The sequence below is a fragment of the Cebus imitator genome, unplaced genomic scaffold, assembly GCF_001604975.1.
Source record: "Cebus imitator isolate Cc_AM_T3 unplaced genomic scaffold, Cebus_imitator-1.0 Scaffold60, whole genome shotgun sequence".
NCBI classification, from domain to species: Eukaryota; Metazoa; Chordata; class Mammalia; order Primates; family Cebidae; genus Cebus; species Cebus imitator.
In genome coordinates this window covers 2487927-2512932 of record NW_016107375.1, presented here as the reverse complement: position 1 = coordinate 2512932, position 25006 = coordinate 2487927, and the positions used below count along the sequence as shown (strand labels likewise).

General features: G+C 36.1%; 1 protein-coding gene across 7 annotated transcripts in view; it reads right to left on the bottom strand.

The window, feature by feature from the left end:
* DYM (dymeclin) overlaps nucleotides 1–25006 on the bottom strand; it is a 437637-nt gene that overhangs the window by 169283 nt on the left and 243348 nt on the right. For 5 of the 7 annotated variants that reach the window (XM_037738956.1, XM_017529655.2, XM_017529658.2 and 2 more), the window contains exon 14: nucleotides 1423–1587. The exons of the other annotated variants lie outside the window; for them this stretch is intronic. In XM_037738956.1, coding sequence (XP_037594884.1) covers nucleotides 1423–1587 — 165 coding nt within the window. The remainder of the gene's footprint in view (nucleotides 1–1422; nucleotides 1588–25006) is intronic. 7 annotated transcript variants of the gene reach the window in all.

Here is a 25006-nt window from a genome sequence, read left to right as displayed (position 1 = left end):
AAAAAAAAAAAAAAAAAAAAAAAAAAAAAAAAAAAAAAAAAAAAAAAAAAAAAAAAAAAAAAGGAGGAAAGAAAGAAAGAAATAAAAAGAATAAGGTCAACTATGCTGCCCATTTGAGAAGTTCAATGATCAGCAGCAGCTCTCCTCATTCCTTGAAACCAGACACACTTTGTCTCCAATTCCTAAGAACATCATGCAACTTACCTGATATTCCCTCACTTTACATAAGCCAGTGGAAAGTCACTGGCCTTAGTTTGCTAAATTTGATAAATTCTTCTAACATTACATACTTAAAAGTTAATTCTATTATTTTCACCTGCTTTTCTATACCTGACTTTTTAATTTCTCTAAAGTATCTACATTGACTTGATAAGAGGCTGATCAATACCATCATGAGTCTATAAAATCTTTCTGCTACCAAGAAAAGTCTCGGTCAACTTACACACCATACTGCTTTCCTTTCCTAGCAATCAAGTGTTTTTACTTAGATATTATGTATAGTCTGAAATTGTACATGTTTCGTCATCTGAAAAAGTCTATTTTAAATTCTAAATGTTTGCTGATTTCTGGTTAAAGCTGCCATGGAGTTTTTTCCTTCTTCATCTAAATCATCTGGCAGTGAAGATATTGCCTTAAATCATCATATCTAGCTAAGAGTATAGTGCTGGTTTAAGTCATCTCTTACTTAGAAAAAAAATGTGTGTTAAAAATGTCAACTGCAAAGCATAAAGCGGTAATGTCATACTGCCCTTCTATTTTGGTGCACGAAACACAAGAAACAGCAGGTGTTGATTTTCTCTGATATTTGAGATTGATAGCTTGTCTCTTTCTTACTCCACCCACCATCATTATGTTTAATCTACATTCATCCATGACACATTGCAACTTGCTGATTTTATAGCTATTCTGTATGTAAATAAAATGAGTGAAAAAATACAAAGCCCCAATAGTATAATTTCTGCCTTCCTATAAAATCAACCTGCTCATCTGAATGCACCTCTATCAGGACATGGGTGAAATCCTATAGCTAGCTCTCAGGTATGCTTGTACGAAGGTGAACTCAAAAGTCATAATAACTGTAGAGTCTATTTCATATGCAAATCAGACAGAGCACTCCAACCACTATAAATTAAATCAAAAGATTCCCAAATGGAATGAGGTATAGAATAGTTCTGGCAAGTTTATATTAACAACTCTGTAGTTGAAAGCTTTCCACTCTCCCATGAAACATAATACAAATTACTTAAGAAGACATTTGTAAGGAAACAAAACCCAGCTATTATTTAAAAACATTATTTAGTGCCATTTCAAATATAAATGTTCTTTTTAATCATTTAATTGACACGTGCCCCATTAAAACATGCAATTATTTGTCATATACAACATGCAGCATGCAGTAAGTGGACAGCAGAGGTTAATAACCTGGAAGCATAGGATCTGAGAATGTGAGAGCAAGTTAAAGACAAGAGTTCCTCTCCATTGTCACTGAGGGTCGAGAAGCAATGCTGAAGCGTAGAACAGTGAGAGTGGGGGAAATACAGTTTGTCCAACACATAAACATATCTCCGCAAGTGGCGGCAGGTATAACTGAAAGACAAAGGTAAAAGGAGAGAAACAGAAAGAGGAGTTTTCCTTTGAAAAAAATAAAACATTATGTCCTCAAAGCTTTCTGTGTATCTTCACTAGATGGTGCCCGAGGAAAAAAACTGTTAAAGAGAATAAAAAGATAGAAAAGAAAATGAACAATCAGAATAAAAAATGGGCAAAAGATCTAAACAGACAGTTCATCAAAGAAGATATACAGATGGCAAATAAGCATATGAGGAGACACTTAACATCATACATCACTAGGAAATGCAAATTCAAACAATGAGACACCGCTACAGACTATTTGAATGGCTCACATCCAGAACATGGATTACACCAAATGCAGCAGAGGATGTGGAGCAACAGGAACTCTCATTCACTGCTGGTGGAAATGCAAAATGGTATAGCTACTTTGGAAGGCAGTTCAGCAGTTTCTTATAAAACTAAATATACTCTTACCATACAATCCTACAATTGTGCTCCTTAGAATTTATCCAAAAGAGTTGAAAACTTACATTTACACAAAAATCTGCACATATGTATTTATGGCACCTTTATTCACAATTCCCCAAACTTGGAAGCATCCAAGGTGTCCTTTAGTAGACGAATGAATAAGTAAACAAACTGTGGTACATCCAGACAATGGATTATTATTTAGGGCTAAAACAATGAGCTATCAAGTCATGAAAAGACATGGATGAACCTAAATGCATATTACTAAGTGAAAGCCACCAATCTGCAAGAGGCTACATACTGTGTGATTCCAGTTATATGATATTCTGGAAAAGGAAAAATTACAGAGACAGTAAAAAGGTTAGGGGTTGCCAGGAGTTAAGAGGGGAAGGAGGGATGAGTATACAAAGCACAGAGGATTTTTAGGGCAGTGAAGCTACTACACTGCACAACACTATAATGGTGGATACATACACTCATCAAAAACCAAAGAATATATAACACCAAGAGTGAACCCTAATGTAAACTAGGTACTTTGGGTGATACTGTGTCAATGCAGGTTCATCAACTATAGTAAATATGCCACTCTGGTACAGGATGTTGATAGTTGGGGAGGTTGGAGGCCAGGGAATATGTGGGAACGCTATACTTTCTGATCACTTTTGCTGTGAACCTAAAACTGCTCTTTAAAAAGTGTATTTAGGTGAGAAAAAGACGTATTCCCTGGGAGAAAAGTCTCAAAATATGAGGCTGTCATTAGTGAACCACATAAAATATGCCTTGGTAGAACAAAGTGACACAAAATACTATTTCTTCATGGTATTATGAATTCATTCCTGGCAAGCAGGCAATAATACTACTACAATATGGAAGAGATTATGGTAGACAGAACACTGAATTAGGAGTCAGAAAACTTAGAAATCCTTTGGAAAAGTGCTTGCGAAAATAAAATTTTTTAAAGAAAGACAAAACTTAGAAATCTAAATTCTGCTCACACATTGGCAGCTTTATGATAGTGGGTACATGATCTCTCTAAGCCTCAAACTCATAAGCAAACAACACAGAAGTAAAAATTTTAAGCTGCTCCAAGATTTTAAAGTGATAGTACAAAAAATAAAGTAATAAGATGACCAATAAGAATTATTACTATTATTGTCAGAGTAATTTCACTGATGCCACATTTCAGGCCATTTAAAAATAGCAAGCTAGAGAGAAGAAAATAAAATCAATCTGACAAGGTGAATCAACAAAATAGTGAACCTATCACATGATATGGCTAGGCTATTACCAGTCCTTGAGATTCATGTCTAAAGAACTACATCAAAACTATATCAAATTATTAATACCAAGAGGGTAACAGGTAATTTTTAAAGTATGTTAAATTCAAAATAAAACTAATAAGTTAGAAGATTTGAAATGGGCAAATTTCCACAAATAAACAATCCATTTATCTGTTCAACCACTAGCCTATCAAACAACCAGTTAGTCAAGCAGTAACTACTATCCACTGCATGTGGGAATTGTCCGGGGCATTGAAGACAGGGCGGGGAATGATATATACACAATACCTACCTTTAAGGAGCTTACAACCTAGAGCAGGAGACAGGTTATTAGACAGTAACAAAATCCCTCTGAAATACAGAAAGTCTTAAGAAGCTGTTAATATCCAAAGCACAGTAGAGTTAAAAATCTTGTAAAGTAGGCTTATATTTAAAGAGATACTTCTGTTAAGTCTTGGAAAGGATTCCAGGACTCAACCCACCAGACAGCAAAATCTTAAGACTATATTCTTGAAAAATATACATAACCAGCACTTTAAACAAGTGATCACAGTTAACATTATCATCAGTAATGAAACAGTAGATGTCATGTGTCTCCTGATATGATCACAGCATAGCCAAAATCTAATCCCCCCAAAAAATCAAGCAAACCGAAATTGAGGGATATTCTACAAATAAACAAAAAACTGTTCCGTATTCTCCAAATTTTGGAGGCCATGAAAGACAAAGAAAGACTGAGGGACCATTCCAGATTGAAGAAGATGAAAGAAGACAACTATATGTAGCATGATTTTGGTATTAAATCCCTGACTTGGGCCGGATGCAGTGGCTCACGCCTGTAATCCCAGCACTTTGGGAAGCCGAGGCAGGCGGATCACAAGGTCAAGGGATCGAGACCATCCTGGCCAACATGGTGAAACCCCATCTCTGCTAAAAATACAAAAATTAGCTGGGCGTGGTGGCACGTGCCTGTAGTCCCAGCTACTCGGGAGGCTAAGGCAGGAGAATTGCTTGAACCTGGGAGGCAGAGGTTGCAGTGAGCCCAGATTGTGCCACTGCACTCCAGCGTGGCGCCTGGCAACAGAGCAAGACTCTGTCTCAAAAAAAAAGAAAAGAAAAGAAAAAGGAATCCCTGACTTGGAGGGGAAACAAGGCATTTTTTACTTAAAATAGTTTTATCAATGTTAATTTCTTAATTTTGATAAACATCCTTATTTTTAAGAAATACATCATGCAGTACTTAGTAATAAGGCATCATGCCTATAAACTTATTCTCAAACATTTCCAAAAAAAGAGACAAACATGATAGTAAAGCATATGTAAAATTTTAACATTTGAGAATGTGAATTAAAGGTAAATGAAAATTATTTGCACTACTTATGCAATTTTTTAGTAAAAGTAATTTTTTTTTTTTTTTTTTTGAGACAGAGTATCATTCTGTCACCCAGGCTGGAGTGCAGTGGCATGATCATAGCTCACTGCAGGCTTGACTCCTTGACTACCTGGGCAAGCAATCCTCTTACCTCAGCCTCTCGAGTAGCTGAAGCACAGATGCATGCCACCACTCAGCTAATTTTTAAAATTTTTACTAGAGATAGTAAAAAAAACTGGTCTCACTATGTGGCCCAGTCTGGTCTTAAATTCCTGGGCTCAAGTGATCCACCCACCCTGGCCTCCCAAAGTGTTGGGATTATAGGCGTAAGTCACCATGCCTGGCCTACATTATTTTTAATCAGAAAAAAACAAAAAACAAACAAACAAAAAAACCCAGAACTGATCTCTTTGATAAATTGAATAATACCGATTTTAAGATTACGAGATTCAAACCTAGAGTCCTAAAATGTCATTCTGACCTCTACATTTAACGCTTGGGACATCAGAAAAACAAAATCATGGGAAGTATGCAAATGTGGTCTGGAGCTAGCCCATAGAAAACAGTCACTGTTACTTAAGAATTACACTTTCATAAAAATAAAACCTCCTTAGTGCCTTCTTACATGAAAATGTCCAAGATTATGCAATGTATAGTTCTGAAATGTTATTCAATATGGTTATGCTTCACCAAATAAAGTATAACAATATTCTGTCCTAGAACAACATTCAAATCTGTAAAAGATGACAAAAACCACAAGCAAAACAGCAATGCTTAAAAAAAGACTCCACGGTGAAGTTTCTAATAATGTATTTAGCAGTACTCTGATAATAAAATTGTAACACATTTTCAGAGCAACTTTTTATAAGTTCTTTTGTGCTTTTTTTGTTTTTGTTTTTTCTTGAGATGGAGTCATGCTCTGTCGCCCAGGCTGGAGTGCAGTGGCATGATCTCGGCTCACTGCAACCTCCGCCTCCTAGGTTCAAGCAATTCTCCTGGGTTCAAGCAATTCTCCTGTCTCAGCCTCCCGAGTAGCTGGGACTATAGGCGCATGCCACCACGTCTGGCTAATTTTTGGGTTTTTAGTAGAGGAGGGGTTTTGCCATATTGGTCAGGCTGGTCTTGAAATCCTGACCTCAGACAATCCACTGGACTTGGCCTCCCAAAGTGCTGGGATTACAGGTGTGAGCCACTGTGCCCGGCCCACTTATTTTCTTAACTTTCTATATGCTTAAAGAACTTTAAAAAAAATGAGATTACCAGAGGCAGGTTAAACTTTACCTAGACTATTCAAAACATTCTATATACCCTTTTCCAATTTCATCTTCCCTCCTTTCCTTCCTTTCCTTGAGAAAGCTCATTAGCAGATCCATTAGATTAAAAAATACCAAGAAATTAAATAATACATGTGTATAGCCTATATGAAGAAAATTACCAAAATTTACTATTTGACATAAAAAAAATCTTGAATAAATGAAGAGACACTAGCATGTTTTTGGATGGGAAGACGAAATATCATAAAGAATGCCATTATCCTTCACAGATTCAAAATCTCAATAGTGAGATTTGATTTTGACATTACTCTTACAGTAGTTCCTACATTTTTTTAGGTGGTCATTTTAAAAGTCAACAAAAGACATGGATTTGCTTACAGAAAAATATACCAAGTTATAGACATACAAACTTTATATAAGATGTCAAGATCTTCACAGAGCTACTAGGGCCATTCATACTATCTCCATGCCCCAGATTCACGAAGTGCAAGTAATGAAGTCCTCGGAAGAAAAAGAAATAGGTGAAAGGATCCAAGACAGCTTTTAAAAGTAACAGTACTAAGGAGGGGTTTAACTTTAGGCTATTCAAATACATGTATTTGACAATATATATACAACAGTAAGAATGAATGCTACAAGAAGAATAGACACATGAATCAATATAATAGCATAGAAAATCCCAAACATAGAATCTAGCATGTAATAAAGGCTACATTTAAATTTTGGATGGAGAGGTTGTTTTTATATGTGTCTCTGGTTACATATAGTCATATGCTGCATGATAACCTTTCAGTCAATTGTGTATATGACAGTGGCCTCATAAGATTATAATGGAGCTAAAAAATTCCTAAGGCCTAGTGACATCCCAGATATGATAATATATTAGCACAATGCATTACTCACATATCTGTGGAAATCCTGGTGTAAATAAACTTACTGCTCTGTCAGTCCCCCTTCCAATTATGTATAAAGTATAATATTTTCTCATGATAATAACTGTGTTACTAGTTTATGTATTTGTGTTAGTGCTATCTGTAGTTACTACACGATGCCTTTTATTGCTCTAGAGTGTATTCCTTCCACTTACAAAACAAAAGTCAACTGTAAACAGCCTGAGGTAGGTCCTTCAGGAGGTGTCCAGAAGGCAGCAAGATGTGGAAGACAGTGATGCTGCTGACCCTGACCCTGTGTAGGCCTAAGCTAATGTACATGTTTGTGTCTTAGTTTTTAACAAAGAAGTTTAAAAAGCAAAAAAATTAAATAAAAATAGAAAAAGATTCACAAAATTAAGGATATAAAGAAGGAAGACATTTTTGTATAGCTGTACAACCTATTTGTGTGTTGAGCTAAGTGTTATCACAAAAGAATCAATTGTTTAAAAAATTTTAAAGATGATAAACTTTACAAATTCAAACTTTAATTTCATTAAACTAGCTTATTATTGAAGAAAAACATTTAAAATAAATTTACTGTACACTAAGTGTACAGTGTTATAACTGTATTTTATACAGTTAACTGTATAATTGTGTATTACTGTACAGTAGTGTACAGTAATACACAAGGCTTTCACATTTACTTAACACTCACTCATTGACTCACCCGGGGCAACTTCCAGTCCTGCAAGCTCCGAAGAGTAACAGTAGGTGGCCTATACAAGTGTAACATGCTTTTTCTTTTATACCGCATTTTTAATGTCTCTTTTCTATATTTAGATACACATATACTTACCGTTGTATTATAACTGCTTACAGTATTCAGTACAGGTTTGTAGCATAGGAGCAATAGCCTCAGTGTGTAGCAGGCTATAGCACTGAGGTTTGTATAAGTACACCCTATCATATCCACTTAATGACACATTTCTCAGAATGTATTCCCACTGTTAAGCGATGAATGACTGTATTTTTCTTTTAAAAATAAGACATTTGTCTTACATAGCAAATCAAACTCAATTCCATATAATTAGAGTTGAATGTAAAACAATGAATTCACAAAAGAAACAAGAATAAAAGAGAGAAGTAGACAAAGTGGGGCTAAGAAAAAAGACTGGTCAATGTGACTACATAAATATTTAAAATCTCAAAGCCCATCCTCAATAAAATTTAAAGGCAACACATATTTAAAACATCACATAAGCAGCCAATTTATCCTTGTGTTTAAGAGCTCTTTAAAATCAGTAAGTAAAATATGAAAAATTCAACTGACACTGAAATCAGTAAGTGAAAGATGAAAAATACAACTGAGAAATGAATAAAGCACACATACTAGCAATTCACAAAATACACAGGCAGTAAACATTTAGAAAACACTTTACTCTCACCAGTGATTAAAACATAAAATTACAAGTATGAAATATCAATTTTTGGCTATCAAATTGGATTTTTTTAAAAAGAATGATTGCTGGAGTACTGAAATATGGACATTGTCATGCATACTTTATTCAATGTTAACTGGGCAATGTTTTTGGAAAGCAATGTAGTAACTGATAAATCATCAAAATGTAAATTGCATTTGACTCAGTAATTCCATTTCTATTACTGTATTATAGTAGCCTTGTTAATGTTGTTTTAAAAAGGCAAAACAGGCCAGGCGCGGTGGCTCATGCCTGTAATCCCAGCACTTTGGGAGGCTGAGGCAGGTGGATCATGAGGTCGGGAGTTCAAGAACAGTCTGGCCAAGATGTTGAAACCCTGTCTCCACTAAAAATACAAAAAAATTAGCCAGCCATGGTGGCTGGCACCTGTAATCCGAATCTCTTGGGAGGCTGAGGCAGGAGAATCGCTTGAACCTGGTGGGTGGAGACTGCCGTGAGCCAAGATCCCACCACTACACACACTCCAGCCTGGGCAACAGAACAAGACTGTCTTTAAAAAAAAAACGTAGGGGCAAAACAACAACAAAACCTAACTTCCCATGGTCTAGAATTAAGATTTGAGTCTCTTTTGTTTTTTCCTAGACTATCAAGTTACCTTAAGTCTAGACACAAAAGTTAAAACTGAGACAAAGATAAGGAGATAGCATAGACAGAGACTCAAAAGTAGATTCTAGGAATAATTTTGTCAATATGTACATAGGACTTCAAATACTATTCTTTTCCTCATTCATTCAACAAAGGTTTTCTGAGTGTATGTATACTAAAAAACTGGGATCATCTTAAACACTTGGGATTCAGTGGCACAAAAAGATACATGGATTCTGCTCTCACAGAACAGGGGTCTGCATCCCCCACTCTGAAGCCTGTTAGGAACTGGGCTACATAGCAGGAGGTGAGTGACAGTTGAAGGAGCGAAGCTTCATCTGTATTCACAGCCACTCCCCATTGCTCACATTACCACCTGAGCTCCATCTCCTGACAGATCAGTGGTGGCATTAGATTCTCATAGGAATGTGAAGCTTATTATGAACTGTGCATGTGAGGAATCCAGGTTGTATGCTTCTTATGAGAATCTACTGCCTGATGATCTGATCTGAGGTGGAACAGTTTCATCCCAAAACCACCCCCAGTTCTGCCCCTGTCCATGGAAAAACTGACTGCCACAAAACTGGTCCCTGGTGCAACAAAGGTTGAGGACTGCTGTCACAGAACATACATTTATATACAGGGAGATTCAGAAGCAACGAGTAAAAAAATAAACAAGATAATTTTGCTAACAAAATAAAAATATGATAAGGGTGGAAGAGAGGCTGAAGGAGCTAATTGTTAATTTTGGTGGTTATGAACGATTTCACCAATGGTATGACATTTGACATGAGAAACAAATACCTTGAAGAACTACAATCTCAACTTCTCAAGCATCTGACAACATTATCAGCTAATTATTAGCATAACTGAATGAAAATACTTCTCATTTCCACTGAGGTTATATTAATAAACTTGTAATGGAGGTTAGATGTGAATAATATGATGATTCATTTTATGGATGGGTCTAGACAGTGAGCATTACTGAAAATGGGCACTGTGATCTCAGAATCACAGGGCTGGGAGAGCCTAGGTCATCTTGTGCAAGATCTATCCACAGAAGAATGTTTTTCTAACAAGCCCTGTGAGATGCTCACACTGCTCTTACTATACATCTTTAAGCAAAAAGGAACTCTCTAGTTAGACAAATAGCCTCATTCCACAGATACATAAATCTAATAATTAGAAAACTTCTCCTTATAATAACCTAAATCCACTTGTTCTGTAACTTCTACCCAGTAATGAAACTTGGAATTTGATACACAAAATCTAACTTATTTCTTCACACTACAGTCTTCAGATAGATGAGGAAACTGTGAATCTCTTTCATCCTTTCTTCTCTGATTGATATTAAAATCTGTTCATCTCTCATGGCCTATGGTTTTTGGATTCCTCATCAGTCTCGTTACTCTCCTTGGATACTCACACTGCCTAATAAGCTTTTCAGCAACACACTCAGCATAAGAAGTAGTACTTTCTCACTGGTAGTATTCAGAATTGTTGATGCATGGTGAGAATAAAAACCCAGACCAAATTTTATCAGTTTTACTATAGTTTTGAAATTCTTTACAGACATAGACAATATATCCCCTTATTGCCATCCAGATCCAGGGTAAACCACTCATATCATGCCATCCTTGATACCATATACCATGCTGGTCATTCCTAAAATATGGCAAAAAGAAGTAAACACATTATTCTAGATGTGCCATGTTTCAGGCAGTGCTGAAAAGATTACATTCTATTAATGCAGGTCAAAATTATACATATTCAAAAACCAAAGTTAAACTAAAAAGAAAAACAAATTCCCTCAAATTGAAAACTAAACCAAATTTAATTGTATATCAAGTGGTAATAAAACTACACAAAAAATTGTTTTGAATAACTTTAAAATGTAGAATTGACCATACTACTCAGTGGAGTATGTTCTAAGGACAAATAGAAACACACACAAAAAAATCCTAAACTTCAGTCACTGACTTAAAATTAGTCATAATATTAATATTATTGTGAAACAACTGTATACACACAAAGTAGAATAAAAAGAAAAATATTAATGTTATTCTGTTAAGTAATCTTAAATATGAATCAGAAGTAAGAGTATAAATAATCTTTTTTCTGTACAAGAATTTATATCTTTTTAGCTTTGTCCACTGAAGACATCTTAAAAAAAATTAGAAACTCCCCAACAATGAGCACCTACCAACCACATTGTGGTTTCTAGGTCTGAGACAAGAAATGTATTTAATATAAATGAGTCTGAAACATCTTTTTGGCCTAAAAGCAAGGAAGGAAGCAAAGAAACTGTCAAAGATGGATGGAGTCCCGTCAAAAGGACATAAGAGACAATTATAAGGGATCTCCCAATGGCCAAAAATGAAACAATCAGAAACCAAAAAGAATAACTGCTCCGCAAGTGATCATAAACATGTAATCTACATGTACAGTGTGAACAGAAGTTCATAATAAAATAAACAAATAAAAACCCAAAAATGAAAATGTGTTAATTACTACTAGAGGTACCAAAGGTATCAAACTCTAGTTTTGAAAATTAAATATTAAAAGGAAAAAGTTAAGCATTACTCCCCTCTTTCCAACTATGGTTACACAGTAGATGAAGGATAATTCTTATTTACAGAAAAACTCTATCTCACAAATATGCACATAATATTATAATTTATTATATGTTGCCAATGGCAAATTTCTAAACAGTTTAGTTAAATGAAACTCACGTGAAAGAAAGATGGTGAAATTTAAAATGAAAAGTTTAGCTCTCACCATCCGAACCTACTGATAAATCTTAGTATCTCTAGGATAACCAGACATCATGTATCTCCTTATATGATACGATATGAAATATACAGAAACATTTATTAAGTATTTTTGCCAAAAAATTCCATCTAAATGATCTATCCTCTAGAGTTAATATTCAGTTTACAAGATAAACTGATGAGATGGAACAAAATGAAGGACACAGAAAGATACAAATAAACAAATTCAGAACATGAGATACTCTGTAAGGCATTTTACCTGTTGACCAACTAGTCAAAGATATGAGTTGAAGAGTTAAAAAAAAGAAAAGAAAGCAAGTAGTACTGCTCTAACTACAGATCAGCAACTTTTTCTTAAATGGTCAGATAGCAAATAGTTGCAGTCCACATTGTCTCACTTAGCATTACTTAACTCCGTAACCGATGTGAGAAAGGAGCCACAGGATACACACAAATGGGCATGGCTGTGTTCTAACAAAGCTTCATGTACAAAAACCCACCTCCGCTCCACTGAAAAAACTAAAACACATGACTATCCAAACGTGGTGTGGGATCCTGTATCAATCCTGATTTGAATTAACCAAAATATATGTTTTTCAAAGATAATCAGGTGCAATGTGACTACGGGGTTGGAATCAGATAATATTAAGGGAAGTGTTGATAATATTCTTGAGTGCACAAACTAAATAATCATTGATGTAAATGAGTAACAAAGTGCTACAGATGAAACTTGAAAGAGATGAGATTTCACCTGAATAGATAGGTAAGGGAAGGTGTCCTCATGAAAGTAATGATTCAGCCAAGATTTGCAGGATAACTAAAGATAAGCAGGAAAATGATTACAAGTGAGGGAACAGGCAGACATAAGACCTAGGCTGGAAGGAAACATGTGTCCCATGCAAAAGTAAAGAACAGTGTGTAAAGGGCTGATCTTAGGGAAGAACAGAGGTAGGTAAAATCACCGATGAATTATGCCCTCATTCTAGGAAGAACAGGATGGATCAACTGAAGTATATAGAACAGATGAGTCACAGGATGAGATATGCATTTTGAAATGATCCCTCTGGTTGCAGACTGATGAAACAAGGGTTGGCATCAGACCTGTTAAAGAGTTACTGCAGTAGAGTAGGCACTATGGCAATGATAAAGGAGAATGAATGGATTTGAGGGGTGGTTACTGACAAGACTTGGTAATGAATTGGCTATGGCAGGTGACAGGGAGTGTCAAAACTGACTCTCAGGTTTCTGGCCTGCATAAATGGTGGTGTCATTCACTGAGGCAGGAACAGGGAACGGGGATCAAAAGAGGCTGGGAAAGGGCAAGATTTCCATTTTTGACATGCTGAGTTTGAGATGTCTGTGATAAACCCAAAAGATGATATCACTCATTTGACTGAACATGCAGATCTGAAGCCAGAGGACAGGGCTAGCTAGATGTATGTTTGTGAGTCATATGCATAAGGATAGGAGTGGCAACAATCACCAAGGAAAAGAGCAGAGAAAGACAGAGAAGGGGGTTTGCTACAGTCTGAATGTGTGTGTCCCTCAAAAATGTATATGTTGAAATCCTAGTCCCCAAGATGATGGCATTAGGAAGTGGGGTGTTTGGGAAGCCATTAGGATTAGGTGAGGTCATGAGGGTAGAGCCTTCATGTATGGGATTAGTGTCCTTATAAGAGTCCTGAGACAGCTTGCTTCCACTCTCCACCATGGGAAGACAAGAGAAAAAAACTGCCCTCTTTGGGTCAGTCAGCAGGTCCTCATTACACACCAAATCAGTCAGTGCCTTGATCATGGACTTCCCAGACTTCAGATCTGTGGGAAGGAAATGGCTGTTGTTTATAAGCTATCCACCATACGGTATTTTGTTATAGCAACCAAAACTAAGACAGGATGACCTTGAGAAATACCAATATTTAAAGTGTCACAAGATCACTTTAGATCTAGACAGAGGAAGATAAACTTTTACAGAATTTTGAAGACTGGCCAAAAAAACCATAAAGAAGATGAGGAAGCCAAGAAGAGGTTATCTTGAGGAAAGAGTGGTTACCAGTGTCATATGCAACCGAAAGGACAAATGAGACAGAAAACGTCCACTGCATTTGGCAATATGGAGGTCACTGATGACCAACAGTTCGTTAGTAACATTTAAAATACCATTGATTAAAACATAATCTGAATGTACTACTTCCTGATATATCTTTAATCCCATTGATTAGCTCATTCACATGCAATAAATATGCATTAAGTTTCCAGGGGAAATTTTTGCAAACTAAAAATTCATAAAATAGTGTGCACACATACACATACAATTTTTTACACAGTATTAAACTTACATATCCAAGAAAATAAGCAAAGGAAAATCTGGAACGAATGTCAGGAAACTATACAACAGTGGTGGAAGCACACAACCCTTGAATCATTTAATTCCTTGGCAGCAGAAGCCATTTTTCCTGGAGCTGAATCTACTGCCAGCAATGAACATCCTGGGAATCTCTAGTATGAAGGATTAATAGACTGGCTCAAACACTGGAAAATATATTGAAAGGAACAATCTAGTACTAGTTCAAAAGGGATAAAATGACCTAATATCCCACTGCCAGATTTATAAAATAATACAGACTGTAATAATAATAATAAAGAACCTTTTTATAATATAACCTAACTATATTAGCATCTTTTCTGTAAGTTGTTATATTAATTGCTGAAGAAATTCAGAATAAGAAATTCCTACATTTGTAGAAAAATACAACTCTCTAATCAATTAAAATGTATAACATCATTGGTACTTGAGATTTAATCCTATTCTCTGATTTCAAAATCTTCCAATAAGCACTTTCATCCTAAATTAGCCACTCATTTTGGTATATAAATGTATCAATAAAGATCTAAAACCTAAACATATGTAGAAATGTAAGTAACAGCCAAATATCTTAGACAGCAATTTCATAATACCTCTGTCAAATGACTTGCTTTCTGATTTTAAAATATTGTAAATATTATTAGGCTCAGATACAAATTTGGCAATAGCTACAGAAATAATCATATTACCTCTTACAGACAAATTTTATTTCCAATAATATTTTTGAGAACTTCAACTTTTCTTTGAAGACTTGATCACAGTTTATAGAATCTCATTCTCTTCTTCATAGAAAACAAAGTAGCTAAAGGCACTGATTCTCATATACCACCAAAGCAAAGGGGACAAAGCACCTGAAAATAGTTTTTAAAAGTTTTGTAAACATTAAGTCATATGCACCAGGTATCTACAATTACCAGACTGAGATGAAAATGTACAGGGTACTCCTTAAGTATACCACTGTCCCTTGTTTCACAGATGTACCACCTTATATTTACAAGTGTGGATAAACAGATCAATTTATCACCAGCATTCCCTCCTACATGGTATGTGAATGAAAAATGTATTTTGACTTTGGACAAAACAACTATTTAAAAAGAATGTTGTCATGGCTCTCCATTACAGACATTTGCTCTGCAAATGCCCAATATGGCCATGCAGCAATGTGCAGCTGGCTTGATTCCCAGCAATGCACAGTTTGCTATATGGCTTGAAGTTATATTTCAATGTGTTAATAGCATGTTGCTGTCTACTTGTGGTCTAATAAGTGAGGTCTAAAATTCCACAAATGCAGACATGCATTCAAAATTTCTTTCTGACACTTTCTTTTCATGAATATAGCGTTAGGACGAAAGGAAAACTAACAGAGACTTCCTAAGAACAAAATTTACTTATAATAACTTATTGATGAGATTTGTTTACAACTTTTGAAAGAATTTTTGAAAGAACCATTTCAATGTCATTATGTTCCTCTTTGTACCAAAGGAAGTGGTGGATGGATAGAGCACACATTAAAATGATGACTCCCACAGATGCCAAATTGGTTCCAGTGGGAATGGAGTTGACTAAAGGAAAAAAAGACCCAAAGCACATGCTCATTACAAAAACAGCCATCAAAGATACACAATTCAGCCTGAAAATATTAAAATTTACCTTTTAATGTCATCCAGAGAAACTAAGATACTTGTCTTAAAAAATCTAGTCTTTGGGGGACATGAAATGATGACTATATTTTAAAATCAAAGGTGTTCTTCAGTCCACACACATCTGTCTGCACTGAATAATCTGAGGTATAAACACTAAAAATGTAATGGAAAAATTGAGTTCACAAATAAACAGGTATAAAATAGCACATTCAGCACATTTTATGATCATCAAAAAGCCTGCTCATTTTTAAAGTCATTATTTTGTACAAACTGCCTCTTGGCAAAATGATTTATAGCCATTATAAAATTCTTCTTAAAAAACTGAGCTCTAAGTTTTGATTCTTTAACATCCATGCCACAAATATTAGATCAGTGAAGTCTGATAATCTGGAGCCATGAAATGAGGCCAATTCTGCTGAGACCGAGTAAATATTTATGTCACATCCTTTCTATAGTAGAGCTGAAAAAATACACACAAGATAAAATGTTATATAATGGTAAGAGTTGAAAATCTTTTGGAGTCATTAAAATAAGAACAAGTCTTCATACACACACACACACACACACACACACACACAGAAATTATGCCAATAAGTCATTACCAGAAGATCATCTCAGAATCATTTTTTAGTTGTCATGGATATATACAGAAACATCCACAGTCCCTCCACCCTTTTACCCACACGGGTGTGGTGACACACACTAAACCCACATCTGTGAGCTGGCAGGTGAGGATTATGGGAGCTGTCTGTTACAGGAATGTAGTCATCAGAAATTGAAGCTTGTTGGGGTAGATGGGTGGAGATGAAAAGATTGATTTTGGTTTCACCAGCTCAATGTTCTAAGAAGCCTAACTGATGTATCAGCTTGACTGCCATAGTGACTGAGGCATATACTACAGCATCTTCTCCAGGGGAAAAGGTCAAGCTATGCAGTCTCTTGCCTCTGGGTCTTTGTACCCGCTGCTGACTATCGGGAGATGCTCCTTCAGTCTCCTTATCCTTTGGCAAACTCCTACTCTTCACTAAGTGTAACTATTCTATGAGGCCTTCCCTGTTGCTACAAGCACATTTTGGTGCTCTTTCTTCCAGGTTCCCACTGTGCCTTATGCTTACTATCAACAAACAACTTTACAAAATGCATTTGTAAATGGCTTTATTGTCTATCTCCCCTCTCAATAATCATAAACTTTTTGAGGGCAGATGTTGAGTTTTTAATTTTAGTTTCCTTAGTACCTAGTATAGTGCTTGGCATAAGAAACCACCATATTTATTAACTGGTGGAAATGGACAAAAATTAATGTTCCATATTCAATGATCCACAAGTTATTTATGGGAGTTTGTATGCATTGCCATTACCTTTATATTAGACTGACAAGAACAGTTTAGGCTGGGCTGGGATTCATAACCATAAACATAAAATTACTTCCTTCCTTAGGAGTAAGCAAAGGCCTATAAATCACTGGAAATAGGAAGTTACACAATAATTCCCAAGGTCTTAACTGCTGTTTTTTTTTTTTTTTTTTTTTTTTTTTTTTTTTTTAAGAAAACCCCGCAATTTGGCCACTTTGCAGAAGTGAGAAAAATTCAATCATTTTAATCAACCCTGGTCCCCAACCAAAAAGAAAGCTTTCCACTTCTTTCCAGCAGAATAGAGAACTAGAACAACATGATTAATCTCACAGTTGGCCAACCTGAAAGAGTTCTCAAAACCTTACAGTTATCGCTTTATTCATTCTATAAATTATTTCAGATTATTTTGAATCAAAATCAGCAATACTTCTACCAACCTCTAGAACTAGGGTCTTATAAAAGGTTACCTATCCTTTTTCAGGCAAAAGTTATAACTGTTGGACATAGGAAATGGGCGAGGTGGGATGAAAGAGATGATGATGGGAGTTGAGAGGAAATTTACTGTGGATAGGAAGACAAGCTCAAGTGCATTTTTGGTGGCCATTCCTAGAAGGAGAAAACTGGGTCCAAGGAAGACCTAAATTCCAATGAAAGGGACACAGGTTCTTATTTATCTCACATCTGAATAAGCAATTATTAGTTATTTAACTCTTCCCTTTATCTCTATTTTGTACATAATTTATAAGAAAATTAACCAATGGTTACTCATCAAGCAGTTTATAATCTAGTTGAAGATGTAAAACAGAAACATAAACAAGTATCAGGAGAGAAATTACAAGTGGGTATTATGGGTTGTTTGAAAGACACTGTTAAGAGAAAAAACAATCCACAGCCTGGAAGAAATAAATACATTTACAAAACAACATACCTGTAAAGTACTTGTATCCAAAATACATAGAGAACATTCAAACACTCAAAACTCAAAAATAAAAAACCCAAACAGCCCAATATTAAAAAGGATAAAGGTCTAAACAGGCATTTCACCAAAGAAGTTATATGGCTGACAAAAGAACACATGAAAAGATGCTCACCATTATCTGTCATTCGGAAAATGCAAATGAAAACCATGAGTGAGGACCACAGAACTATCAGAATGGCTTTCACAAAAAGAAAATACTAATTTCTGATGAAGATGTGGAATAACTGGAACTGTCATATATTGCTGGCAAGAATGTAAAAAGGTATGGCCACTTTGGAAAATACTTTGACACTTTCTTATAAAGTTAAACATATAATTACAAATGCCTGAGAAACTCAACTCCTAGGTATTTACCCAAGAGAAATGAAAATCTAGGTTCCCACAAGGTTCTCCATACAAATATTTATGGCAGCTTCATATATAATTGTCCCAAAATGAAAACATCTCAAATGTCCTTCAACCAGTGAATGGATAAACTGTGGTATCCATATAATAAAATACTTGCTCAATATATACAAGAACATGGATAAATCTCCAGTCTCAAAAGACTAAATACCATATGATTTCATTTATGACAAAGTCGTAAAGGAAAACTAAAGAACAGAAAGGGGCTTCGGTAGTAAGAACGGTTTGACTAAAGAGTAGCACAGAGAAATCTTTAGGAAGATGAAATTTATCTTCACTGTGGTGGTAAACACATGACTATATGTGTTTGTCAACTCAAAGAACTATTTACTAAAAGAGAGAAATTTTCTATATGTAACACTTTTTTTTTTTTTTTTTTTTTACTGTCCTAAAAAATTAAAAACAGCAGTCACTATGGTGAAGCAGTATCCTATGCTGATCAAATATACCAACTATATTCAAGGGAAGAAGACAATTAGGTTATAGACTTTAAGATCAATTCTAACGTCTTGTTCAAGCACAGACGTTAAAACCTTTAAAAACCTTTGATATCAAGCCCCTTATAATCTCTGTACACTTTTTACATTTCTTTCCCATGCTAGCATCCAAAAATTCTTACTATTCTCGAAAAAGAACTACTATCAGACATCTGGGAACAAAACCAAGTGTTTCCTGCAATGAGAGAGAGTTGTTACTATCCTACCAAAAATGAGCTATACTCAAATGAGATAAGTTCCTGAGAAAAGCTTACCACACCCTAAATACTACAGCAATGGTTCATTCCACATCAGTCTGTATATTGGCCCCAAATAAACAAAAGGCTTATTAGAGAAGAGTTATTTCTCAAGGCCTTAATGGAAGTCAGAGGAAATAGTCAATGAAGCACTAAATATTTAATTCAAAACACTCGGTATACTTGCTTTGGTAGTCTGAGACATATGCCTTATAATTAATAAAACAGATTTTCTCCATAAGAATCCACATTCTATCTGCTATCAGATAAAATTCTGCAAAGGGCAGAGAACAAAAGAGATACAGAACCATGTAGAAAAACTCAATGACCTATATGTAGAAATAAGTAAAAGGCAAAAAAGAATATTTCTACATGATGATATATTTTAAAATATACAGAGCTTAAATGATCAAATGGGTCCATTATTCTTAAAATGACTTTATGACTATCACTAAAAGAATACTATTTTTCTAATATACGATATTCATCTTTTAGACAGACATAACAGCTCAGAATACTACACTGCCTTTTGAGAAGTTCAAAGACCCTTAACCTCAACCTCGTTACTCCATCCCTTAAGAAGAGTTTTCTAATTTTCAACCTATTTATTCATATATGTATGTGCTTACATATGCGTATCTTTAAGGCAATGGAACCCTTTCTTCCAATGAAAGCTGATGTGAATGGCAATGTGTAAACGGATCAAAGCAGAGTGGAGCTGCTCTGGGAGGAGTAGGGTGGGTATCCAAGAGTAGTTGGTAGCTGCTCATGTTGCCACCAGCAAAGAAAGCAGGAGATACACAGTACGAGAACAAAACACAAAGCCTGAAAACCACTGCTTTAAAGTAAAGGTTTCAGAATCACAGAATCTTAACCAATTTTCCATCCTTTAACCAATTTTTCCTTCCTTTAACCAATTTTCCATCCATCTCTCTGATGGTGCCTCCAAAGGTAGGCAGCCACTACTGAATAGCTTAAGTCCTCTTAGGTCTTTCCCAGGGCTCTTTCCCAAGTCAAAACGCAGGTCACAATTATACTGTTCTATGTGAAAGATACTGAAATACATGAACGAGTTGCCACATTCCTTTTAGTTATTAGCAACAGCATGTTTCCTTTGCAAAATAAAGTGGAGTGGATCTACTTGTATCTGGTTCCTCTGAGTTAGTGGTAGTCTAGATTCAACTCTAATGAAATAAACAGCTGTTCCAATGCTTCTTACTGTACTAGCAGAACTGGAGCTAAAAAGTTACCAGAGGAATCTTAGGCAAAGTCTAAATACAAACTATAAGTACTAACTAGCCTTGAAGAGGGTCACATCAATGTGATTCTTAAAATTGCGACGTCTTTATCTGATTTTACTTCTGCACACAAGAAAAGGAACAGAGGCTGGAGACAAGAAAACTTCAGAAGTAAACATTCGTTGATACAAAAAAAAATAACTCTTTTATAATAATACTCAGTTACATATAACTTTCCAAAATTCTTTTTCTTGCCAACCTGTTGATGTTTCCAAATTACATATGCAATTTTCCTGTTCCCCTGACTTCTACCTATTGAAATACTATTCATCTGTTAAGGTCTTGTTTGAAAGATAGGTACATTATGAAGTCTTCTGTTTTATCCTAGTTTGGAACTATACGTTCCCCCCACTTTCCATTTTCCTACACTTTGCACAATTTATCACTTTCTATCTTATATTAGCTGGCTATACAGAAATCCTACTGAATTGAAACGGAATTTCTTTCTTTCTTTTTTTTGAGACAGAGTCTTGCTTTGTTGCCCAGACTGGAGAGCAGTGGTGAGATCTTGGCCCACTGCAACTTCCACCTCCCAGGTTCAAGCAATTCTCCTGCCTCAGCCTCGCAAGTAGCTGGGATTATAGGTGCGTGCCACCACACCTGGCTAAATTTTGTATTTGTAGTAAAGACGGGGTTTCACTAGGTTGGCCAGGCTGGTCTTGAACTCCTGACCTCAGGTGATCCACCAGCCTTAGCCTCCCAAAGTGCTGGGATTACAGGTGTGAGCCACTGTGCCAGGGCTGAAACAAAATTTCTTATACCTAATGTGTACTTTCACATTCTCTTTCAGTAGATAAGATATTTAGATGTAAGAATTAAAAATCCATATAATACAAAAATGTATGGACTGGTTACAAACTGTGGGGGTGTCTAGCAGACACTCGATGCAATATCTAAAATGTACCTTTCAGCCAGGCGCGATGGCTCATGCCTGTAATCCCAGCACTTTGAGAAGCCAAGGTGGGCAGATCACCTGAGGTCAGGAGATTGAGGTCAGCCTGGCCAACATGGTAAATCCCCGTCTCTACTAAAAATACAAAAACAAGCTAGGCATGCTGGCGTGTGTCTGTAATCCCAGCTACCCAGGAGGCTGAGGCAGGAGAATTGCTGGAATCCATGAGGCATGGGCTACAGAGCAAGATTCTGTCTCAAAAAAAAAAAAAAAAAAGTACCTTTCTCAGAACAGTCAGATGAAAAAAGCATCCACTGTGGCTTTATGAAATACACTCTCACTCAAAATGCCACATGAGAAGTAACATTTTAATTCATTCAAAAAATAATTACTAAGACTTACTTTGTAAAAGCACCATACCAAGTATTATAGTAATAGAAAAAATAAATCCGGACTAGATGCTCTTTCAGGTATAAAATCTTTGTGCTCAGATGTTAAGTTACATGACAGATTTCTCTTCAGTCTAACCCTGCGGACCTCTAACTTGCCTATGATGGTGCTGTTGCACATCCCACTACATGGTAATTGTGCTATAATTCTCTCCAGTTTGCTGTTTCCAATGATTAGAAAAATGCACTTGGTGGGACAGAAGCTGTCGACTGTTCCCCAAAGATCAATTTCTCCCTTTCTTCTACACTAACAGATTTTTTTTTTTAGCTGGGCACACGGCTGCAATTAATAAAGACTGCATTTCTCAGCTTCTACTGCTGCTAAGAATGGTCACATGACAAAACTCTATATTGCCAGGCTGAAGGTCTCTTGGCAGCTTCTGAGAACCTTCCTTAAGAGTTACCCAGTGCTGAGAAGGCATGGTGGCTCATACCTGCAATCCCAGCAATTGGGGAGGTCGAGGTAGGAGGACTGCTTGAGTCCAGGAGTTTGAGAACAGCAAAACACTGTGTTTACGAAAAATAGAAAATAATTAGCTGGTCATGGTGGTGTGTACCTGCAGTCCTAGGAAGGCTGAAGTGGGAGGATTGCTTGGGCCTAGGAAGAGGAGATTGCAGTGAGCCAAGATTGTGCCACCACATTCCAGCCTGGGTGACAGAGTGAGACCCTGTCTCAAAAAAAAAAAAAAAAAAAAAAAAAAAAACAGACAGAAAGAAAGAAAAGTCACCCAGTGTCTTGCCTCACTTTTTATTGTTTGCCTCCTCCCCTATCCTGTGGCTTGAACTCAGATGCTTCCTGGACCCAAGAAGGAGGATTGAACCCCAGGGATGATGGATCTAAAAAGAGTGTGTATCTGCGGACTTTGTGATAGGCAGAATTCCCCCTACTCAAAGATGTCCATGCCTTAATGCCTGTAACCTGTGAACAGGTTACATTACAGGTCAAAACATAATTTGCAATCTAAGATTATTGTCCTTAAAACGGGAGATTATCCTAGATTATCCAAATATGCACAATCTAACCACATGTGACCTTAAAAGCAGAGAACTTTATCTGGCTGGAGTCAGAGATATGAGGCAGAAGAAATCAGAGGGATTCCAAGCATGAGAAGCATTCTTTGATGTGTCAGTGAGATGCAGGGACCCACATCTAAGGACGAGAGAGAGGTTTCCAAGAGCTAAAAGCAGCCCTCAGCTGGACACCATTAAGGCAAGGGGCAACTCAATTCTACAATCACTAGGAACTAGATTCTGCCAACAACCTTAATTGAGCCTAGAGGTAGCTTCCCAGAGCCTCACAGTAAGAGCCCAGCAGGCCTACAACTTGATTTCAACCTTATGAAACCTGGAGCAGAAAAACCAGCTGAGTCAAGCCAGATTTCTGATCTACAGAACTGTAAGATAATAAATCCATGTTGATTAAGCAGTTAAGTTTGCAGGAGCAGAACCTCCTTGTTAGTCTCAGAAGGACTACTCTAGACTTTTCTTGGAGAGAAAGGAAATTATTTCTTCTTTAAGCTACCCAGATTTTAGGTTTTCTCTTATTCATAGTTGAACGTAAATCTGACTGATACACTTGATGAAATACTTTCAACACATAACAATATCATTGTCAACAGCTAAAGAATAACAGAAGCTAAAGTGAAATACTATTCAAGTTGTGAACAATTTTAAAAACTAGATGTAATGATAAAAGATAAACAGAATTTAAAAGGTCTATTTTCACTTTCTCAGTTGCAACAAAGATACGGTGTGATACTTTAAACTTAATAACATTTAGTCTGTGGCTCAATTATAAGAGAGTCTTTTTTTAAGTGGCATGAGATTACACTGCTACCAGTCAGTGTCTGGACCAGTCAGGGTTAGTAATTACTTATGAGATACAATAAGACCAATCAACACACACCAGCAAAACAGGTACAAGTGATATGGTAGCAAAGAAAAGCACAATTTCCAGTAAGTACCATATATCTGTGAAAGAAAAAAAATACTTGTGGCTTGAAAAAATGCCTAAAATCTTTCAATCATCACACTATTCACTCAATTTCATAAGTGCAATATAAAAACATAATACTATAAAATTTTCATACTATCCTTTCCTCTTCGTAAAGAATCAGACTTCTGAAAATAAAATTTGTTGAAACTAATTCAATTCTCATTTTAATATGAAATGTTTGATTTCTAGCTATATAAGGAGTACAAAATTTGTATAAAACACCATAATAATTCTGTTTCAACTTTTTTGTTCTGGAATGTCCTATTCACATTACAGGTGTCACTTTGGCTAACTTAAAAATTAAAACCTTTTTAAAAAACATATTTGAAAGAATTTCCAATTCTCCTCCATATGAGAATGACCTGTGAAATGCCCATTTATAAATTTAAAAAAATATATAAATAGCCATTCTCAGTCATGTTACTGGTATTTCAGAACTATTTGAATTTGATCAAATATACCCCACTTTAGGAAAACTAATATATGGAAAGAAGAAACTGCCTTACAAATGGCAAGATTCAAGAAGGGAAATAGGGAGGGGTGAATTCCAAGAGCCAATTAACAATGAGAAATGAAAACAAAGTCTTTAAAAAATAATGATGTAAGTAAATGGGAAAATGTGAACTCACTCCCAAAAGGCTACTCCGTTGGAGCTGGGCATGCAGAACTCCCAGACTGAGGTAAAGGATAAAAACAACATGCACACTAGAGTCAGATTAGTCCAAACTGATCGGCTCTTTACAAATGTAACTTAGCAAGGTGAACCAAGGAATCAGTGGTCCCGCATCTTGAACTTGCCCCCACTAGACTTTGAATCCTTTTCCCTGCTGCTTAACAAAGCTCAAGACACACATCAGATCTGGGGGCAGTTTACCTAGCCCCACCCCCTTGAAGAGAGAAACTCTCCTGCAGTTGCTTACCCAGGTATCTTCAAGCTCAATTTTATCAAGCAAATTACCTGTAAGGGTCTCCTGCTTGTGACCCCAGGGATCACTACGGGGGACAAGCACTAAAGGACTGTACACACTGAAAGGTTAGGTAACTTCCCAAGATCACACAGCTGGCAAGAAGTGGAGGTGGGTCTCACTCCAGTAATCACTGTCATACACTGTTTCTTATGCATGAGTGAAGGTTTTCTTTCCAGAGATGTTTATATGTGTCTAGACATAGATATATACAAACAAATGTCCTAATATATGGCATT